This window comes from Somniosus microcephalus, chromosome 1 (assembly GCF_052327205.1).
Source record: "Somniosus microcephalus isolate GS21.2 chromosome 1, FLI_Smic_1.0, whole genome shotgun sequence".
Taxonomy (NCBI): Eukaryota; Metazoa; Chordata; class Chondrichthyes; order Squaliformes; family Somniosidae; genus Somniosus; species Somniosus microcephalus.
Window position 1 is genome coordinate 134,550,136 of NC_140987.1, and position 18,050 is coordinate 134,568,185.

The 18,050-nt window shown below is 44.6% G+C and overlaps 1 protein-coding gene across 6 annotated transcripts in view; it reads right to left on the reverse strand.

The window, feature by feature from the left end:
• The window catches only part of vps13a (vacuolar protein sorting 13 homolog A), a 631,135-nt gene extending 613,409 nt beyond the window's left edge, over nt 1–17,726 (reverse strand). For 4 of the 6 annotated variants that reach the window (XM_085985842.1, XM_085985834.1, XM_085985815.1 and 1 more), the window contains exon 1: nt 17,464–17,725. In XM_085985842.1, the coding sequence (XP_085841968.1) occupies nt 17,464–17,563 (100 nt within the window). In that variant the 5' untranslated portion in view covers nt 17,564–17,725. Of the gene's footprint in view, nt 1–17,463 lie in introns of all 6 variants that reach the window. The other 2 variants (XM_085985825.1, XM_085985852.1) reach the window with 1 other exon arrangement.
• Between the last annotated feature and the right edge of the window lie 324 nt (nt 17,727–18,050).

Sequence of the window (18,050 nt, forward strand, 5' to 3'; positions counted from 1 at the left end):
GTAGTCTACCTGTACCATCGAGAACAAAGCAGCCCGCTTGATCAGCATCCCATCCACCACCTTAAACATTCACTCCCTTTAATAGTTTGAACCTTATCCTAATATGGTTTAGTTTAAAAATTTACCTTTTCTTGATGTTTACCTCTTAAGGTCACCTGACAATCTATCTTCAGGACAGTGAAGCCCAAGTTTCTTCACTTTCTTTATAACTCATTCCTCTGGTAGTAGAGATCAGCCTTGTGCTCGCTGCCCTACAATTGGCTCCTGGTCTGGCAATGTCTCAATTTTAAAACACTCATCCTTGTTTTCAAATTGCTCCATGGCCTCACCCCTCCCCATCTCTGTAACCTCCACCAGCCCTACAACCCTCCGTGATCTCTGTGCTCCTTCAATTCGGGCCTCTTGCACATCCCGATTTTCTTCGCTCCACCATTGGCAGCCGTGCCTTCAGCTGCCTAGGCCCCAAGCTCTGGCATTCTCTTCCTAAACCTCTCAGCCTCTCTACCTCTTTCTCCTCCTTTCAGACACTCCTTAAAACCTACCTCTTTGACTAAGCTTTTGGTCACCTATTTTAATATCTCTTGTGATTCAGTGTCAAACACTCCTGTGAAGCACCTTCGCGTGTTTTACTACGTTAAAGGCACTATGTAAATGAGTAGTAGTAGTTGTTATTGTAACCTGCATAAAAAGATGAAAAAAAATGAAATCTTTAGCTTTTTCTCCCAGCACTGTGCCTCACAGCTGTTACTTCTGAAATTTTTGCCTGGGTCACAGTATTGCAATTCCACAGGGTGACTATTCCAACTCCCATCATGCATCTGGTTCACACAGACAGAATTAAGCGGGGCACTTAAACTGCACACTATGCACACTAAAAGCTGAACAAAATTATGTTTTCCCCTCCCCACCATTCATGCTATTTAAAATATATGAGCAGCTCTCAAACACTCCCTGCAAATGCTGTATCCCCTTCAAACCCCACCCAATTCACAGAGACATCTCTCCCCATCCAATCCTCCCAGTTCATGATGGCATTCTTCTCTTTCCTCCCAATCTCAGTTCATTCTGACACTCTTTCTCTCCCCCAAGCACCTTGTTCATGACACCACTCATTCTTACAAACCTCCGCCCCCCCCCCACCCCACCCAGCATCACTTACAGCTTCACCTCTACACCTCTCCACGTTCCTTGGTTAATACTGGCACTCTTCTCTCTCCCTCTCCAACCATGGCACTGCCAGCTTCTTCCCTTGATCCCTTCAGCCTCACAGTACCACTCTTTGAAGTGTTTAAAATTATAAAGGGATTCAATATGGTAGATACAGATAAACTGTCTCGCTTTTTTCCAAACTTAATTTTTGTGGTTTATAGTTTCTAAGGTCTCTGTTGTGTGTCGGAGTGCGAGTAAACAAGGTCCCTTAAGTATATCTTTTAATTGTAGTGTAATTAGTGGTATTGATTTGATTTAAATTTAATTTGAATTCATTAAAGGGCAAATCATGGCAGCACAGCTCAGCCCCGTGGCATGCTCCTCCTGCACTATGTAGGAAATCTGGGACAATTCCTGTGTCCCTGACGACCACGTGTGCGGGAAGTGTATTCAGCTGCAGCTACCGCATTGCGGCGCTGGAGCTGTGAATGGATACATACTGGAGCATTTGCGATGCTGAGGACATCGTGCATAGCACGTTTAGGGAGTTGGTCACACCGCAGGTAAAGGCTGCACAGGCAGGAAGGGAATGGGTGACCACCAGGCAGAGTAGTAGGTGCAGGCAGGTAATGCAAGGGTTCCCTGTGGCCATCCCCCTCAAACAGATTTACCGCTTTGATATTCTTGGGGGAGATGGCTTATTGGGGAAGGCAGCAGCAGCCAACTTCCTGGCACCATGGGTGGTTCTGCTGCACAGGACGGGAGGAAAAAGAGCAGGAGAGCTATGGTGATAGGGGATTTTATTGTAAGGGGAATAGATAGGCGTTTCTGCGGCCGCAAACGAGACTCCAGGACGGTATGTTGCCTCCCTGGTGCAAGGGTCAAGGACGTCTCGGAGTGGCTGCAGGGCATTCTGGAGGGTGAACAGCCAGCTGTCGTGGTGCATATAGGCATCAACGATATAGGTAAAAAATGGGATGAAGTCCTAAAAGCCGAATATAGGAAGTTAGGAGGTAAATTAAAAAATAGGACCTCAAAAAGGTAGTAATCTCAGGATTGCTACCAGTCTTCTTCTTCTTAGGCAGTCCCTCGGAACCGAGGATGACTTGCTTCCATATTAAAAATGAGTTCGCAGGTGACTGATGAGTCCAATGCGGGACCTACAGTCTCTGTCACAGGTGGGGCAGACGGTGGTTGAAGGGGCAGGTGGGTGGGGTGCTTAGGTTGACGTGCGCTCCTTGCGCTGCCTGCACTTGGCTTCCGCTTGCTCCCGGCGAAGAGACTCGAGGTGTTCGGCGCCATCCGGATGCTTCTCCTCCACTTTGTGCGGTCTTGAGCCAGGGGTTCCCAGGTGTCGGTGGGGAGGTTACACTTTTTCAAGGAGGCTTTGAGGGTGTCCTTGAAGCGTTTCCTCTGCCCACCTGGGGCTCTCTTGCGTGCCGTAGTTCCAAGTAGAGCGCTTGTTTTGGGAGTCTCGTAACGGGCATGCGGACAATGTGACCCGTCCATCGGAGCTGATTGAGCGTGGTCAGAGCTTCGATGCTGGGGATGTTGGCCTGAGCAAGAAAACATAGAAACATAGAAGATAGGAGCAGGAGTAGGCCATTTGGCCCTTCGAGCCTGCTCCGCCATTCAATGAGATCATGGCTGATCATCCAAATTCAGTACCCTGTCCCTGCCTTTTCCCCATATCCCTTGATCCCTTTAGCCTCAAGAAATATATCCAACTCTTTCTTGAATATATTTAATGAACTAGCCTCCACCGCCCTCTGTGGCAGAGAATTCCACAGGTTCACCACTCTCTGGGTGAAGAAATTCCTCCTCATTTCAGTCCTAAATGGCTTACCCCTTATCCTTAGACGATGACCTCTGGTTCTGGACTCCCCGGCCATCAGAAACATCCTTCCTGCATCTAGTCTGTCCAGACCTGACAGAATTTTATAGGTTTCGATGAGATCCCCTCTCAATCTTCTAAACTCCAGTGAGTATAAGCCCAATCGACACAATCTCTCCTCATACGTCATTCCTGCCATCCCAGGTATCAGCCTGGTGAATCTTCGCTGCACTCCCTCCATGGCAAGAACGTCCTTCCTCAGGTAAGGTGACCAAAACTGCACACAATACTCAAGGTGCGGTCTCACCAAGGCCCTGTACAACTGTAGCAAGACATCCTTGTTCCTGTACTCGAACCCTCTTGCTACGAAGGCCAACATACCATTTGCCTTCTTAACCGCCTGCTGCACCTGCATGCTTACCTTCAGCGACGGGTGCACAAGGACACCCAGGTCTCTTTGCACTTCCCCTTCTCCCAATCTATTGCCATTCAATTAATAATCTGCCTTCCTGTTTTTGCCACCAAAGTGGATAACCTCACATTTATCCACATTATAGTGCATTTGCCATGTTTCTGCCCAATCACCCAACCTGTCCAAAACGTACTGGAGTTTCCCGACATCCTCCTCGCAGCTTACCCTCCCGCCCAGCTTTGTGTCGTCTGCAAATTTGGAGATATTACATCCAATTCCCTCGTCCAGATCATTAATATATATTGTGAACAGCTGGGGTCCTAGGACCGATCCTTGCGGTACCCCACTAGTCACTGCCTGCCACTTGGAAAACGACCCGTTTATTCCAACTCTTTGCTTTCTGTCCACCAACCAGTTCTCTATCCAAGTCAATACCTTGCCCCCAATCCCATGTGCCTTAATTTTGCACGCTAATCTCTTATGTGGGACCTTATCGAAAGCCTTCTGAAAGTCCAAATACACCACATCCACTGGTTCTCCCTTATAGATTTGCAGGATCTTGCGGAGGCAGCGTTGGTGGTACCTCTCCGACGCTTCGAGGTGCCTGCTGTACATGGTCCATGTCTGAGGCATACAGCAGGGTGGGTATCACTGCTGCCCTGTAGACCATGAGCTTAGTGCCGGGTTTGAGGTCCTGGTCTTCAAACACTCTCTTCCTCAGGCGACCGAAGGCTGCACTGGCAAACTGAAGGCGGTGTTGGACTTTGTCGTCAACATCTGCCCTTGTTGACAGTAGGCTCCCGAGGTATGGAAAGTGATCCACGTTGTCCAAGGCCTTGCTGTGGATTTTGATAATCGGGGGGGGGGCAGCACTGTGTGGCGGGGGCAGGTTGGTAGAGGACCTTTGTCTTACAGATGTTTAGTGTAAGGCCTATGCTCTCGTACGCTTCGGTGAAGGTGTTGACGATGGTTTGGAGTTCGACCTCCGAGTGAGCGCAGATGCAAGCATCGTCTGCATACTGTAATTCGACAACAGAGGATGGGACGACCTTGAATCTGGACTAGAGGCGACGGTGGTTCAACAGTTTCCCGTTTGTTCTGTGCCACATGCTAGTCAGAGTAGAAATAGAAGGATATTTCAGATGAATACGTGGCTAGAGGAATGGTGCAAGGGGGAGGGATTCAAACTCTTGGGACATGGAACCAGTTCTGGGGGAGGTGGGACCAGTACACCTGGGCAGGACCGGGACCGATGTCCTAGGGGGGAGTGTTTGCTAGTGCTGTTGGGGAGGGTTTAAACTAAAATGGCAGGGGGTTGGGAACCTGTGCAGAGAGAAAGAGGAAAGGGGAGCAAGGATAGGAGCAAAAGACAGGAAGGAGAAAAGCAAAAGTGGAAGGCAGAGGAATCAAGTGTGTAAATCAAACAGGACCACAGTAAATAATAATTCTAAAAGGACTAAGAGTGTTAAAAAAACAAGCCTGAAGGCTTTTTGTGTCTTAATGCAAGGAGCATTCATAATAAGGTGGATGAATTAGCTGCGCAAATAGATGTAAACGGATATGGTATAATTGGGATTACGGAAACATGGCTCCAGGGTGACCAAGGCTGGGAATTCAACATCCAGGGGTATTCAATATTCAGGAAGGACAGGCAAAAAGGAAAAGGAGGTGGGGTAGCATTGCTGGTTAAAGAGGAGATTAACACAATAGTAAGGAAGGATATTAGCTCTGATGATGTGGAATCTGTATGGGTAGGGCTGAGAAAAACTAAGGGGCAGAAAAAGTTAGTGGGAGTTGTATACAGGCCGCCAAACAGTAATGCTGAGGTTGGGGATGGCATTAAACAGGAAATTAGATGCGTGCAATAAGGGCACAGCAGTTATCATGGGTGACTTTAATCTACATATAGATTGGGCTAACCAAATTAGTAACAATACTGTGGAGGAGGAATTCCTAGAGTGTATGCGGGATGGTTTCCTGGACCAATATGTCGAGGAACCAACTAGAGATCAGGCCATCTTAGACTGGGTATTATGTAATGAGAAAGGATTAATTAGCAATCTTGTTATGCAGGGCCCCTTAAGGAAGGAGCGATCATATGATAGATAGAATTCTTCATTAAGATGGAGAGTGAAGTAGTTGACTCAGAGACAAGGGTCCTGAATTTAAATAAAGGAAACTACGATGGTATGAGGCGCGAGTTCGCTAGGATGGACTGGCGAATGTTACTTAAAGGGTTGACGGTGGATAGGCAATGGCAAACATTTAAAGATTGCATGGATGAACTACAGAATTTGTTCATCCAGGGTGATTTGGACAGGTTGGGTGACTGGGCAGATGCAGTATAATGTGGATAAATGCGAGGTTATCCACTTTGGTGGCAAAAAACAGGAAGGCAGATTATCTGAACGGCAATAGATTGGGAGACGGGGAAGTGCAACGAGACCTGGGTGTCCTTGTGCACCAGTCGCTGAAGGTAAGCATGCAGGTGCAGCAGGCGGTTAAGGCGGCAATGGTATGTTGGCCTTCATAGCGAGAGGATTCGAGTACAGGAGCAAAGATGTCTTGCTGCAGTTGTACAGGGCCTTGGTGAGACCACACCTTGAGTATTGTGTGCAGTTTTGGTCACCTTATCTGAGGAAGGATGTTCTTGCCATGGAGGGAGTGCAGCGAAGATTCACCAGACTGATACCTGGGATGGCAGGAATGACGTATGAGGATTGTTGTCGATTAGGCTTATATTCGCTGGAGTTTAGAAGAATGAGAGGGGATCTCATTGAAAATTATAAAATTCTAACAGGACTAGACAGACTAGATGCAGGAAGGATGTTTCGGATGGCGGGGGAGTCCAGAACCAGGGGTCACAGTCTAAAGATAAGGGGTAAGCCATTTAGGGCAGAGATGGAGGAATTTCTTCACCCAGAGATTGGTGAACCTGTGGAATTCTCTACCACAAAAGGCAGTTGAGGCCAATTCATTAAATATATTCAAGAAGGAGTTGGATATATTTCTTAAGGCTAAAGGGATCAAGGGATATGGGGAGAAAGCAGGGACAGGCAACTGAATTTGGATGATCAGCCATGATTTCATTAAATGGCGGAGCAGTCTCGAGGGGCCGAATGGCCTACTCCTGCTCCTATCTTCTATGTTATGTTCTCTGCTGGGGGAATCCAGAACAGGAGAGCATAATCTTAAAATTAGAGCCAAGTTATTCAGTGAACTCAGGAAACACTTTTTCCATACGAAGAGTGGTGGAAATCTGGAACCCTCACCCACAAAGGCTATGGATAGAGGGTCAAGTGAAATTTTTGAGACCGAGACTGATGGATAATTGTTAGGTCAGGGTATCATAGAAACAGAAACATAGAAGATAGGAGCAGGAGTAGGCCATTCGAGCCTGCTCCACCATTCAATGAGATCATGGCTGATCATCCAAATTCAGTACCCTGTCCCTGCCTTCTCCCCATATCCCTTGATCCCTTTAGCCTTAAGAAATATATCCAACTCCTTCTTGAATATATTTAATGAACTGGCCTCCACCGCCCTCTGTGGCAGAGAATTCCACAGGTTCACCACTCTCTGGGTGAAGAAATTCCTCCTCATTTCAGTCCTAAATGGCTTACCCCTTATTCTTAGACTATGACCCCTGGTCCTGGACTCCCCAGCCATCAGACACATCCTTCCTGCATCTAGTCTGTCCAGGCCTGACAGAACTTGGGTAAATAGAGTTGAGGTAAAGATCAGCCATGATCTAATTGAATAACAGAGCAAGCTCAAGGGGCTGAATAGCCTGCTTTGTTCCTATGTTCCTGGCTTCGGCTCCATCTATAATACCATTCCAGGGTAACCCTACCCAAGTCCTGTTGTTGCTGTTGCCGTAAGATACATATTATGTGGAGGAATTATCACAAAATCAGAAATTAACGCCAACAGTATGCAGCCACGATCAATTGGTCTTGGTCCAAACATGGAAAGAAAAAGAGCTGAATTCCAGAAGTGAGGCAGGAGAAACTGCCCTTGACATCAAGGTAGCATTTGGCCAAGTGTGGCATCAAGGAGTCCTAGTAAAATTTAAGTCAATAGCGATCATGGGATAATTCTCCACTGGCGGGAATCATACTCAACACAAAGGAAAATGGTTGTGCTTGTTAGAGGCCCCAGGACATTGCTGCAGCTTCATCTTCAGTTGCTTCATCAATGACCTTCCCTCCATTAGTCAGAAGTGGGGATGTTCGCTCATGATTGTACAGTGTTCAGTTCCATTCGTAATTTCTCAGGTAATGGAATGGTAGCATAGTGGTAATGTCACTGGGCTAGTAATCCAGAGGCCTGGACTAATGATCCAGAGACAGGAGTTCAAATCCCACCATGGCAGCTGGGGAATTTAAATTCAGTGTTAATTAAATAAAAAGCTAGTATCAGTAATGGTAACCATGAAACTACCGGATTATTATAAAAACCCATCTAGTTTACTAATATCCTTTAGGGAAAGACATATGCCATCCTTACCCAATCTGGCCTATATGTGCCCACAGCAATGTGGTTGACTCTTAACCGCCCTCTGAAATAACAAGCCACTTAGTTGTCACAAACCATTATGAAACACAATAACAAGAATGAAACTGGACGGATCACCCGGCATCGACCTCGGCACCAGCTACGGACACAGCAATGACACGCACAGCCCAGTCGACCCTGCAAATTTCTCCTTACCAACATCTGGGGACTTGTCCCAAAATTGGGAGAGCCACAGACTAGTCAAGCAACAGCCTGACAAAGTCAAATTCACAGAATCATACCTTTCAGCCAATGTCTCAAACTCCTCCAATCACCATTCCTGGGTATGTCCTGTCCCAGCGGCAGGACAGACCCACCAGGGGTGACAGCACAGTGGTATAGTCAGGAGTCCTCAACATTGACTCCGGATCCCGTGAAGTCTCTTGGCTTCAGGTCAAGCATGGGCAAGGAAACCTCCTGCTGATTACCACCTACTGCCCTCCTTCAGCTGATGAATCAGTACTCCTTCATGTTGAACACCACTTGGAAGAAGCACAGAGTAGCAAGGGCACAGAATGTACTCTGGGTAGGGGACTTCAATATCCATCACCAAGAGTGGCTCGGTAGCACCACTACTGACCGAGTCCTGAACGACATAGCTGCCAGTCTGGACCTGTGACAGGTGGCGCGAGACCAACAAGAGGGAAAAACCTACTTGACCTCATCCTCACCAATCTGCCTGTCGCAGATGCATCTGTCCATGACAGTATTGGTAGCAGTGATCACCGCACAGTCATTGTGGAGACGAAGACCCGTCTTCATACTGTGGACACCCTCCATCGTGTTGTGTGGCACTACCACCGTGCTAAATGGGAGAGATTCAGAACAGATCTAGCAGCTCAAAACTGGGCATCCATGAGGCGCTTTGGGCCATCAGCAGCAGCAGAATTGTATTCCACCACAATATGTAACCTCATGGCCCGGCATATCCCTCACTCTACCATTACCATCAAGCCAGGGGACCAACGCTGGTTCAATAAGGAGTGTAGAAGAGCTTGGCAGCCTAAAAATTAGGTGCCAACCTGGGGAAGCTGCAACACAGCATTACATGCATGCTAAAAAGCGGAAACAGCATGCTAAAGACAGGGCTAAGCGATCCCACAGTTAACGGATCAGATCAAAGCTCTGCAATCCTGCCACATCCAGTCGTGAATGGTGGTGGACAATTAAACAACTAACAAGAGGAGGAAGCTCCGTGAATATCCCATTCCTCAATGATGGTGGAGCCCAGCACCGAGTGCAAAAGACAAGGCTGAAGCATTTGTAACCATATTCAGCCAGAAGTGCCGAGTGGATGATCCATATCGGCCTACTCCTGAGGTCCCCACCATCACAGAAGCCAGTCTTCAGCCAATTCGATACACTTCACGCGATATCAAGAAATGGCTGAGCGCACTGGATACAGCAAAGGCTATGGGCCCCGACAACATCCCAGCTATCGTGCTGAAGACTTGTGCTCCAGAACTAGCCACACCTCTAGCCAAGCTGTTCCGGTACAGCTACAACACTGGCATCTATCCAACAACGTGGAAAACTGTCCAGGTATGTCCTGTCCAGAAAAAGCAGGACAAATCCAATCCGGCCAATTACCGCCCCATCAGTCTCCTCTCAATCATCAGCAAAGTGACGGAAGGTGTCATCGACAATGCTATCAAGCGGCATTTATTCACCAATACCCTGCTCACTGATGTTCAGTTTGGGTTCCACCAAGACCACTCAGCTCCTGACCTCATTACAGCCTTGGTCCAAACATGGACAAAGGAGCCGAATTCCAGAGGTGAGGTGAGGTGAGATGAGAGTGACTGTCCTAAACATCAAGGCAGCATTTGAACGAGTGTGGCATCAAGGAGTCCTAGTAAAACTAAGTCAATGGGAATCGGGGGGAAAACTCTTCACTGGCTTGAGTCATACCTAGCACAAAGGAAGATGGTTCTGGTGGTTGGTGGTCAATCATCACAGTTCCTCAGGGCAGTGTCCTAGGCCCAACCATCTTCAGCTGCTTCAACAATGACCTTCCCTCCAACATAAGGTCAGAAATGGGGATGTTCCCTGATGACTGCAAGGTGTTCAGTGCCATTCACAACTCCTCAGATAATGAAACAGTCGATGCCCGCATGCAACAAGACCTGGACGACGTTCAGGCTTGGGCTGATAAGTGGCAGGTAACATTCACGCCACAGAAGTGCCAGGCAATGACTACCTCCAACAAGCGAGAGTCTAACCACCTCCCCTTGACATTCAACAGCATTACCATTGCCAAATCCCCCACCATCAACATCCTGGGGGTCACAATTGACCAGAAACTTAACTGGACCAGCCACAAATACTGTGGCAACAAGAGCAGGTCAGAGGCTAGGAAATCTGCGGCGAGTGTCTCACCTCCCGACTCCCCAAAGCCTTTCCACCATCTACAAGGCACAAGTAAGGAGTGTGATGGAATACTCTCCACTTGCCTGGATGAGTGCAGCTCCAAAACTCAAGAAGCTCGACACCATCCAGAACAAAGCAGCCTGCTTGATTGGCACCCCATCCACCGCCTTAAACATTCACTCCCTCCACCACCGGCGCACCGTGGCTGCAGTGTGTACCATCCGAAAGATGCACTGCAGCAACTCGCCAAGGCTGCTTCTGCAGCACCTCCCAAACCCGCGACCTCTTCCATCAAGAAGGACAAGGGCAACAGGAGCATGGGAACACCACCACTCCAAGTTCTCCTCCAAGTCACACACTGTCCTGACTTGGAAATATAATCACCATTCCCTCATCGTCACTGGGTCAAAATCATGGAACTCTCTACTCAACAGCACTGTGCGAGAGCCTTCACCATACAGACTGTTGTGGTTCAAGAAGGCAGCTCACCACCACTTTCTCAAGGGCAATTAGAGATGGGCAATACATGTTGGCCTTGCCAGCAATGTCTACATCCCGTGAATGAATAAATTAAAAAATAAGTAAAATTGCTTCAGCTTAGAGCAGCAACAGCAGGAGAACACCTGGAGTGGTATTGAGAGCTAGAGCCTAGCTCATGCCAATATTCATCTGTGAACGCAAACATGTGGATAGTGACAGCAAAATACTGACTGTCTGTGTCAAATGAGTATGCATTAGATGATCCTTTTACAGGCTTTCAAAAAAATTCAGATCATCTATCGTGCTCATGATAAACACATTCCAAAAAAGATGGACATTTTATTACAGTTACATACAAGCCAAAGCATTCCAGAAGTAGCAGTTGGTAAAAATGTTCCCCACTGCTAGCTCACCACACACTACACATACTATCTTTTGTCTGGCTACAGATATTGACCAATGAGTCTTTATTTGCAAAGTCTCTTCCTGGCAAACTGGCAGCGCAATACATTGTCCAGTGACCTCTGGGACCAGGGTCTGAATCCATAAAATGTCTCACCGGTGCAATAGAAGCTGATCATCTGAAATTCTTAATCTCATGGCTGTAATATATAAAGCTTCAATATCTAAATTATTTACAGAAAATGCTAAAAATATACAATAGATCTATCGATATCTGGAAAGAGAAGACAGGTTAATGTTTCGGATGCAGGCCCTTAGTCAGAATTGTTCTGACATTTGGTCTGCATCCAAAATGTTAAATCTTTTTTCTTTTCAGATGCTGACCGACTTGGTGTATTTCCAGCATTTTCTGTTTTACTTCAAATTTCCTTTTTTTTTTATTTAGCCATCTGATCTGTATTTAACACTGGCACTGTGTACCTGACGTGAAAGATGTTCCATTCCCAGTACTATTGGTCAACTTGAAAAGCAGAAATTCACAAAAAACTCTTCCTAATGTCACCCATTTCATGAAAGTTACATATCTGTACTATACAACCATAATAGATGAATATTGTTGTTGCATCTCTCCAACGGTTTGGCTGATGAAGGATCAATCATTCCAGATAGATGTATTAAAGTCTGCCAACATGCATCTCTTTTTTAGGTTTCAGTTTCTCAAGTTCCCCTAATATATGAGCCCTATGCCACAACCAAATATTGGAGACTAATCTGCTCATCAACTGCAGAATGATATCACTCGAAGACCACTGCCTTTTTGTTTAACCAAAACACTATGAATTTCACAGATGTCAACCTTGGGCAATAGCACATCAATTCATTTGTCAGCTTATCAACATTTCACAAGAAAAAATCTGCTTTTATCCATTGGGTTTGGAAGTTGCCAGTATCATCCCAACATGTTGGAGAAGAGGACTGGAGCATGTCAGAACCAGATTGGTCAGAGGCCAGGACTAGAGCCACATTGACTGAAGCACAGGATTGGAGCTCGTCAAGAACAATCAGATGCTACTTTCTCCTACTGTCGGTTGCACATGAATTTACAACAGAAAGGTTTTTAATTAAACCAAAAACCTAACAGTCACAGTTACGTGTGTGTGTTTGTCCCCAAAGAATATATGTGAAAATAATAATCTGCTAAAATGCAGCTTTTAGGAATGTTTTGTTTTCCTCAAAAGGAACTTTCTGGGGCGTGGCCAGTTGCTGTCTTATCTGATTTCTTCAACAAGACTGATTGCAGCCACTTTTTTTTTTTTTTTTTTTTGAGGTAAGGAAGATATTCCCTGGTGTGAATGCATCACCCGCTTTTATTTGAGCAATGAGCACTGCATTTACAGAACTGCCAGGGTTTGGAAATAAAATTGCAGGTGATGAGTTGTATGTAATTTTAAAAAATTACAATCCTTTAGAACCCTTGCCTCCGAGTCAGAAGGTTGTGGGTTCAAGTCTCACTCCAGGGACTGGAGCACAAAAAAAAAAATCCAGGCTGACACTCCAGTACAGTACTGAGGGAGTGCTGCACGGTCAGAGGTGCCGTCTTTCAAATGAGATGTTAAACCGAGGCCCCATCTGCTCTCTCAGGTGGATGTAAAAGATCCTATGGCACTATTTCGAAGAAGAGCAGTGGGAGTTATCCCCAATGTCCTAGCCAATATTTATCCCTCAATCAACATCACTAATACCGATTATCTGGTCATTATCACATTGCTGTTTGTACGAGCTTGCTGTGCGTAAATTGGCTGCCGAGTTTCCTGCATTACTACAGTGGTTACACTTCAAAAAGTACGTCATTGGCAGTAAAGCGTTTTGGGACGTCCAGTGGTCATGAAAAGTACTATATAAATGCAAGTCTTTCTTTCTTTTTCAATCAACCCTTCAAATAGAGTGAACTGTAGCCAGAACAACAGAATAAGCGCCAGAGCATGCTCTGGTTAGACCACACCTCAAATACTGTGTTGAAGTCTGGTGTCAAAGACATAAGGAGACATTCAAGCTCAGAGAATAGTTACAAGGCTGATCTCTACTAGCAGAGGAATCAGTTATGAAGACTGAAGAAATGTGGGTTTCTCCATCCTGAAGAGAGACAACTGTCAGGTGATTTTAAGAGGGAAACAAGATATAAACATAAAGCAAAAGGTAAATTTTCAAACTAAATCATGATAATAGGACAAACTATTAAAGTCAAATTTAGGACAATCAGGAAATCCTTCTTCATATAAAGTGTTAAATTTTCTAAATTAGCTGTCTCAGTGCAGAGCTTTGACAAGGGAAGTGCATTTAAAAGAAATTCAAGCATGGAGGTAAGCACTATCCATATTCAAATTCCCCAAAATGTGTTCTTGTTGCATGAAGCTCTGCGCTAGGAGAACTAATTATACCCCAGTGGGCTTAACATCCAGAATGGACTTCCAAGGTAGGTTGGTGGAGGCGGCAAAAACCCTGTAAATATTTTAGAAGCAGTTAGATACTGTGATGGAGCTCTGTGGGGTCTTTATTGATGAACAAATTAAAATAGCCAATGGCTTCCTCATCAGTATTTATTTTATAATCTTGTAATATGTGATGTTAACCATTGACCTTTTTACTTGCGGTTGCAGCACCCAATTATGTTCTGTTGCTCAGAGCACTATTTTTTGTTCATTTACATGGATGTCCTTTTATTGCCATGCAGCAACCAGATAGCAAGACCACTCTATCTACAACAGAGTGGTCAACATCCACAGCAAATGTGAGGAGTAAAATAAGATCAACAACTTGTATTTACATAGTGCCTTTCACAACCTCAGAACGTCTCAAAGCATTTCAGGCCATGAAGTAATTCGGTAATGCAGCCACCATTGTAATGCAAGAACAAAATAGAATGCAAACCCCAGGCTGTAGAAAGTCAGGAAGACTCAAGAGCACAAAATTCAGCCCCCAGGTGAATTTTTTTTTTTTTTTTTTTTTTTTTTTTTTTTTAAACATTGCAGTTTGTAATGCTTTTTGTTTCTAATACAATAAAAACATTTCAACAGGGTCAAAGATCAATATGAACTAGAAATTAATGTTGGTGGTAATAACCGAAGAACATTCAGTGTTTATACTGCATTCCTCCGCCCGTGATTTAATGGGGGCATTAACAATTTATTTTAAATGGGTTAATGGCTCCATTAAAATAATGGTCACAGGAATATCCAATGCAGAAATTGTGTTCATCTGCTATTATTATTCATAGTAATTTCCAATCTAATTTTTTAATCTTTTAAAACAGTATTTCAAATGGATGTAACAAGCAGTCAGCATCAAGAAAGACTAAAAGGCAGATAAAAGTTTGGGCTTGACTCTTCATCGGAAGCTGACTCTAAAGTTTTCCTTCAGGTGATACATACTCTTATCCTTCTTGAAGCTACTTAAAAATAATTAAATCAGCATTGCCTCAATCTAGGTAATTCCTACATGCCTCAGGGCTGTATTGGGGGTCTAGGACACCATCAGATAGGATAATGAGATAGTATTATTGCATGAACATAGAATGCACAGCCAGTTGTATTATTATAGGTGCATGTTGTAAAAGTTTTAAGTTTGCACTAAAAATTGACCAATATTGGGTATATCTATAACCCAAATTATGACAAGCTTGTGTCCCATTCTGCTTTCTTGTTATCTTCATGTGCCTGGGCTGCTTTAAGCCAAGTCAGCTTTTTTGGGTAGTTTTCCCAAGTTCACATGTATGAGTTGAGCATAAGATAGGTCCTTTCTGCAATGTCATCTCATACTAGCCAAGCTTTCATAAAATTACTAATTCCCAGATATTTTGTCATAATACTTGATTGAAGACCAACCCCTCCAATGTACTCACGAGGTGCAGGGCTACACTTTACAGAAAGTATGCACAATCATAAATACACACTTAACAGTAATAATTAACTTTCCATGTTTTATGCTGGCACAGAAGACATTAAGCTGATTAAAATATTCAGCAGTCCCTGTCCCTTATCTGGCATAAAACAGTAAGTATCAAGGACAGAGAACATCCTTTTTTTTTTAAATATGCTAATTTTCAGTTAAACTGTCCACGTCAGTCAGAGAAAATTCAAAACTACAATTTTTATTTTTCAGTTTTCTCCAGTCATCTGACAGAGCCACAACACAACAAAACTCTGTAGCCATAATGACAGCAGTAACACCACAAAGATACTCAACTGAAGAGAAGACTGCACAACAACTAAGCTAAAATGAAAAACGATAAGGAATGGGATTACATGGCAGGCTGTATAACACAACCATAAAGTCTGATGATTGTATAAACCAATCAATCAATCTTTGTTTTCATAGTTCGTCATATCTAAAAAATACTCTTTGGTTATGTATCATTCTTCAAGCTTGCTACTGGCCATTTTACAAAAAGAATATTTATGTGCACTTGTTTTTTGTTTAATCAGTTTAGTATCACAAACTTATTTCAACTTCTGCCTTTACAAGGATGAAACATGTATACAATTACATTTATTTAAGTCAATACATCACAAAGTACATATTCAAGAAACACAAACGGGAATGAACAGATATCGTGTAGGCTGCTATATAATGCACGGGACCATATGTTTAAAACGTATCCTGTGTTAAGTCCTAGTTCTGTATCAAATTAAATATAAACTGTTAGCATTAAATATTTAACTGTAATGCATGTGCAGTAACTAAAATTTTTAATGATCTGAATACATAACTAGTGGGGTGACACAGGGATCAGTGCTGGGGCCTCAACTATTTACAATCTATAATAATGACTTGGATGAAGGGACCGAGTGTACTGTAGCCAAATTTGCTGACGATACGATAGGTGGGAAAGCAAGTTGTGAGGAGGACACATAGTGTCTGCAAAGGGATATAGATAAGTTAAGTGAGTGGGCAAAAATTTGGCAGATGGCGTATAATGTGCAAAAATGTGAAGTTATCCACTTTGGTAGGAAGAATAGAAAAGCAAATTATTATTTAAATGGAGAGAGACTACATAATGCTGCGGTACAGAGGGATCTGGGTGTCCTCGTACATGAAACACAGTTAGCATGCAGGTACAGCAAGTAATTAGGAAGGCAAATGGAATGTTGGCCTTTATTGCAAAGGGAATGGAGTATAAAAGTAGGGAAGTCTTGCTACAACTGTACAGGGCGTTGATGAGACCACACCTAGAGTACTGCGTACAGTTTTGGTCTCCTTGTTTAAGGAGGGATATACTTGCATTGGAGGCAGTTCAGAGAAGGTTCATTAGGTTGATTCCGGAGATGAAAGGGTTGGCTTATGAGGAAAGGTTGAGCAGATTGGGCCTATACTCATTGGAGTTTAGAAGAATGAGAGGTGATCTTATTGAAACATAAAAGATTCTGAGGGGGCTTGACAGGGTAGATGCTGAGAGGATGTTTCCCCTCATGGGGGAATCTAGAACTGGGGGGCATAGTTTCAGGATAAGGGGTCGCTTATTAAGACAGAGATGAGGAGGAATTTCTTCTCAGAGTCGTGAATCTATGGAATTCTCTACCCCAGAGAGCTGTGGAGGCAGAGTCAGTGAATATATTCAAGGTGGGGAGATGCCGGAGTTGGACTGGGGTGGACAAATGTAAGAAGTCACACAACACCAGGTTATCGTCCAACAGCTTTATTTGAAATCACAAGCTTTCGGAGCGCTGCTTCGTCAGGTGAAGTGGAGAAATTCAAGGCAGAGATACACAGATATTTGAGCTACAGGGGAGTCGAGGGTTATGGGGAACAGGCAGAAAAGTGGAGTTGAGGCAAAGATCAGATCAGATATGATCTTATTGAATGGCAGAGCAGGCTCGAGGGACCGAATGGCCTACTCCGGCTCCTATTTCTTATGTATATAACGCCATGCAATATTGATATAGCATTTGCACAAAAAGCCACTTGCAGCTTTGCAACAAACATGAAACAGTTTAAAAACAAATGCGCAAAAAATGTCATTTCTCGGTTGATTGTAGTCCAGTTAAATCAATTATTTAAACAAATTAATACAGAAAATTGCTCGCCATGGTGCATTTTACTGCAGGATCCTAATGGGTGGGTCACTCCCTCCCCAGGGAGCCCGGATCCACGCCACTGACAGTTGTTCACGCAGGTATTTGTAAAACACCCATATATTCTGCAGATTATATATATTTATATTTATATATATTTTTTTAAAACTGACACACATCATAAACTTTACCTCCCCAAATTCCTAACTGCAGCTGCGAGGTGTCCAAGTTCACCACGTAATCTCCCAAGAAACGGTTCAAAACCTCGACCACTAAAGACTCGAACACCATCGTCTCCCGATCACCATCCTCGGCCGGCCCAGAGCCGCCGCCGCCTATTCTCAACTCGAGCACCGAGGCGCGAGCAACACGCCGAGCAAAATTAAATTATTCAAACACAAACGATCGCCCACCGAACCGGAACTAGCGCGCGCTGCGCCGCCTCGCTGCCTTTAATACCTGCGCGCTCATTACGCCAGGCGCAACCCTGGAAGCCGACTTGGGGTTATCGGAGGGAGCGTGCGTGCGCGTTCACGTCCGACGCGTCACTTTGGGCCGCCGCCTTTTGCTCGCTCCCGTACATGTATAACCGAGCGAGCGCCTGACTAGGGCAGCAGCTCGAGGAGAAGGCTGGAGTTATTATGCTATAAGATGAGTTCTCCGTCGTGCAGAGCTTTGGTTATTTTTTTTAATGTAACCTTGCACTGCCATTGTGTTGGGAGAGCCCTGGTCCTCGGTTGTCGTGAGGGATTGCTAGCATAGGCTCTGATTGTGAACA